Raw genomic sequence first — 4,831 nt, forward strand, 5'->3', positions numbered from 1 at the left:
AGAAGACATTAGAACAGCAAAATTAGAAATTCTCGTCACACAGAAGAAAAGGAGAAAAGAGGGGGAGGAACTAACTTGCAAGTGACTGGCTACTTGTTCCCTCCTCAGTCCAGGCACATTCATTACGGTAACAATGTTCCTCGGAATAGATCCTACAACAAAAATTCATCGCGGACAATTCAAGTATGTGAGACATAATCGACATCATTAAACTGTAGTGAAAGACATGTTAAAATGTAACATCTTACCTTGAGGCCCTAGATGCTGCACAGCTCTTACAAACTTGTCATGGAGAAAAGGTGTCCAATTAAGCTTGTTCTTTTTTGTTAGAAGAGCTTTGTCTTTCGGAACTCTGTTTTTGCCATGATTATGATCTTCATTATCAGTTATCTGAAGCTTTCGCTTCGATTTCTTTTCATATAACTTATTACCAGTGTCATCTTCATTGTCCTTAGCAGAACTATCATCAGATATTAAGTTTTTCCCTTTAGCTAGATTCTTTTTCCATTGGTTCACAAAATCCCATATTGATTTCAAGTCTTCTGTAGTAATGGGCTTAACTACGAAAAGGGAAGCTCCACTCTGACTTCCCTCGCATAGATTACTAGCTTCTCTGTCACCTGACATCACTAACAATAAAATTTCAAGAGTTTGATTAGTCTGTTGGTGAAGATCATTGAGGGAACTGTACAACTAAAATTGAGGAAAAAACAATAAAAAAGATTGATACTAATCATCTGAAAAACTGATCTAAAAACCGAGCAACCGCCTTCTTAATATCGTTTACTATTGCATGAAAAATTTATTATGCGCTTCAAAAAAATTGCGGTAATAAAAAAATACCTAACATAGCACTAGATAAAACTATTTTTCATAAAGCGCGGTTATATATTAATGAAATTAAAATTCAGTTATAGTGACACTCACATACAACCGGTAATTGAAAATCTTGATGAATCCATCTTTGTAGTTCAAACCCATCCATGCCTGGCATGTGGACATCAGATACCACCAGATCAAACTTAATGACTCCAGTCCGTAGGATGCGCAAAGCATCCAGAGGATCCTTGGCAGTCAATACTATGAGAAAACAAAACAAGAAAATATTAGACGCAAAATCTGTTAAGTAACGAGCTCATTTAAAATCTAAAGATGTTAGAAAAAGTCCCTGACTGCATCTGATATATTCTAGAAAGATCAGTATGCCACATCAAAAGATTTGAGATGGTAATTTAAAAATCAGTCAGAATGAACGAAATCTTCTGCAATTTTTTTATAATTTCCTCTTGTTTTTAACTCGTACAATTAAAATATGAATTATTAGCAGATTTTATAAACAAGAAATGAATAGAGTTTATGTACTCACCTCGATAGGTGCATCCCTTTAGCAAACTAGCTATAAGAGATAAGCAGGTTCTATCATCGTCCACCACCAAAATGGTCACCACTTTTTCCTTAGTACTTCCATCGTTAGAGCCATTGTTTTGATTATTTAACTTAGAAATCTCCATATCTCACAGTCGAAATGAATCGAAATGTATATGCAATAGTGATGGACCAGAATTTCGAGAGAGTATAGGCTTATATACCGATGTAGGTGTAATTTATCCAATGTGCCTAAATATATACCATGTAGGACATGACCAGCATTGTGATAAATTATAATTAAATTGTCTTTTTTTTATATAATATCTTCCTTAAAAAGTTAAAGAGTACGTCATAATTTCTCGATAAAGTAAAATATTATTGCGTTCGAACTCGCATTATAATAAAAATAGAATTTTATCATTATTTTAAATTGTATATGAATTTTAGAAAAAGATACGAAAGTTAAAGTTTATCGTTTTTATGATTTTAAAATTGACTAACATAGACAAAATTCATATTTTATGAACTTATAAGCTGAGCTAACTCAGCGGAACCAAGGTCCCCAATACCTGGCATGGAGCCCGCCTAAGGAAATTCTACCAATAAGGAAAAGGTGCACACCCAGGAAACACATCTACATCTATATTATGATATTTTGATGTAAGCATTGTCCTCATTCACCCCAGAATGTAATTTTGCTCTCAATATAAATGAAAAACTCTACTTTAAGCGATCCATAGCTTGAACCAATTTCATTATGTTGTTCCTTTATTTGCTATCAAATTTAAACAAATGCAGCCCATGTGTACTCAAAGATTTTATAAAAAGGGTATAGAAATTTTATCCCACCCCAGGGAGAAAATTCTATCAAATTAAAAATTACCCCTACCCGAGGTCCTATAAAAGCTCAGCCCATGAGTATTCATAAAATCTTGATAAGTCAAAAATTTTTACCCCATCCCGGGGTCCGCAAAAACGCAGCCCATGTGTAATAAAGCTTCTATCAAATTGAAAATGACCCATCCCGGGGTCCGCAAAACACATCCCATGTGTATTTATAAAATATTTTTCTATCAAGTTAAAAATTACCACTACCCGGGGTCCTATAAAAGCTCAGCCCATGAGTATTCATAAAATGTTGGTAAGTTAAAATTTTTTACCCCATCCCGGGGTCCGCTAAAAACACAGCCCATGTGTCCGCTAAAACACAGCCCATGTATCCAAGTCAGAAGTTCTAAACATGCAAATCAATATGAAGGAAACGAAGCATAATAACATTAAACTACCCCGGGGAAACACACCCCGGGGGGGCAACTCGAGATTCAAATTACAATCAAGTCTAAAAAGCCAAAAGGCTTAGTTCGGAACGACTTAGGCTAAAAACAAGAAAATAGAAATTACATGCCAAAACATGGCAGAGTCTTCAAGCTTCAAACGGCAGAGTCGGCGGGAGGAGAAGGAGGCTGCTCTGGATTACCCTCTGGTACGGGAGGCTGTTCGACAAGTGGCGACCCGGAGAAGGAGGGAACATTGCTGGACGTCCCAACACCGGACTCCATTGCCCGGAGAGCTTCCTTTTCCTGCTCCAACCGGGTCTCCTCTTCTATATACTTCTCCAAGAAGACGTCTATTGTACCATGAGACTCTTCACCGAGATACTTCGAAGCAACATTCCAGCAGATCTGGATCTTCTCCAGCGCTTTGTCATTTAGCTCTTCGAAGTACGCGGGATTGCCCCGGAACCCTGCCAGAACCTCCTCGGGAGTGGGTCGGGCGGCAAGATCATCCCTCAATTTTGATTTTCAGCCCTCATCTCCCGGACAGAAGCCTCAGCCCGGTCCTGCCTCTCCCGGATCTCGTCCAAAATCTTCTTACGACCAGCAGCCTCCATTGCACTCGCCTCCTTCAACTCCTGGATCTCCCGGGACAACCGCTCGGATTCAGTCTTATAGACCTCGGCAGCATCAGCCTTCGCCTGAAGGCTCCGGGTTATACAAACCAGTCCAACAACCCGGGAGTTAGCCTGAAAGCATTATAAGTCATGATTAGGCAACACAAATACAAGAACACAAGAAGAAGGCAAGTAAGAAAAAGGCTTACAACAGTGATATCCTCCTGAAGCCCGACCAGGAAGTCGTCGAGGGGCTCCTTCTTGTATTTCTTCCTCTCCGCCGTGCTGGCATAATTCTCAAACAACTCCCTCCGGCGAGTCTCCGGGGTGAAACTTGCAAGCAGGGCGTTCAAAGTTTCCGGAGTGTCCGGGGCCACATCAACAACAGACTTCTTTGAAACCGGGCCCTCAGACACATCATCACCTTTGTCCCCGGAACTCGCGGGGGCGCCCTTCCTCTTTCGAGGTACTGGAACTCTTATCACATCCCCTGCTGCACGTCCTCGGCCCAGGGCTCGTTGATCACGATTGTTGTCCTCCCCGGGCGAGACGCCGCCTTCCGGGCCGCATCATCACCCTCTCCAACCTTCTTCTTTCCAACATCCACGCTCGTCATTCCCCCAATCCTTCGCAGCTTGGCCGACAGATCTTTAAGTTGGGCAGACATATTGGGGGATTAGGGAATCAACTTCGGAATACCTGAAAAGGAAAACAACAAAATATCAGTCCCGGATACAAGCACTCAATAAAAGTTACGGTATCAAAATAAAACTAAGGCAATAGACTTACATCCGGCAGCATGCATGTTTTCATTGCTAGTGAAATAGTCCCGGGTCCACTGCGTTCCAAGTGCCCCACAGAAGGCATAAACCATCGCGAGAGCTGCTTGCCCGAGCCACTGGACCGGAAACCTATCTGTTTTAATTTCAAGTTTATGGAGTGGCATGAACTCCAGATCCCCACCCCGGACAAAAATGAACTCCGGTGCCATCCCTTAAGCGACGTCAACATACTAACCGGGAGAACCATCTTATCAGAGGGGTACCCACAATCCTCTATCCTAAATATGAACTCGTAAATCGGCCGAGCGGTGGATCTCTTAATTTTAAAAATATGATGAAAAAGTTTGAAGGGGGGGTAATTTTTGGCATGGCAGCAAGCTAAGAACCAGCTGATCCATTTCACCGAATTCGGGGCTAGCTGAGTAAAAGGGATACCATAAACATCCCGGCATAGGGATTTGGTGAACTGATGTAATCCAAGGCGCATGCCCCGGAGATGCTCTAATGGAATACCAACCCATCCCCCCTCCGGTCGATGGTATACCCTTTCATGCTCCTCAGGCCATCTCCACTGATATGTGTCATCAAGGTTAAAGGCAAGTCTAAGGGCGCCATCTACCTCGGCGTCCGTGTATTTCTCTTGGACCTCTTTATGAACTGCCCCACACTCATACCTAGTCCCTGGGGCGGTGAAGAATTTCCTATTCATCTCATCCTCATTATAAGGCTCCCGACCTCCCAAACCATCCGGGCCCCCATATGCCTCAGATAAATCTGTAATAAAAGCTCA

At 41.8% G+C, this 4,831-nt stretch overlaps 1 protein-coding gene across 1 annotated transcript; it reads right to left on the reverse strand.

The window, feature by feature from the left end:
• Window positions 1-75: 75 nt before the first annotated feature.
• Window positions 76-1,511, reverse strand: LOC141702556 (two-component response regulator ARR12-like; the record flags this gene model as incomplete). Its single annotated transcript, XM_074506220.1, has 4 exons — window positions 1,367-1,511; window positions 932-1,080; window positions 249-693; window positions 76-152 (listed from the first exon to the last, which is right to left on the reverse strand). Coding segments are annotated over exons 1-4 (816 nt in total), but the record flags the coding sequence as incomplete, so codon positions are not given.
• Window positions 1,512-4,831: the final 3,320 nt, after the last annotated feature.

Source organism: Apium graveolens, unplaced genomic scaffold (assembly GCF_009905375.1).
Source record: "Apium graveolens cultivar Ventura unplaced genomic scaffold, ASM990537v1 ctg5281, whole genome shotgun sequence".
Classification (NCBI taxonomy): domain Eukaryota; kingdom Viridiplantae; phylum Streptophyta; class Magnoliopsida; order Apiales; family Apiaceae; genus Apium; species Apium graveolens.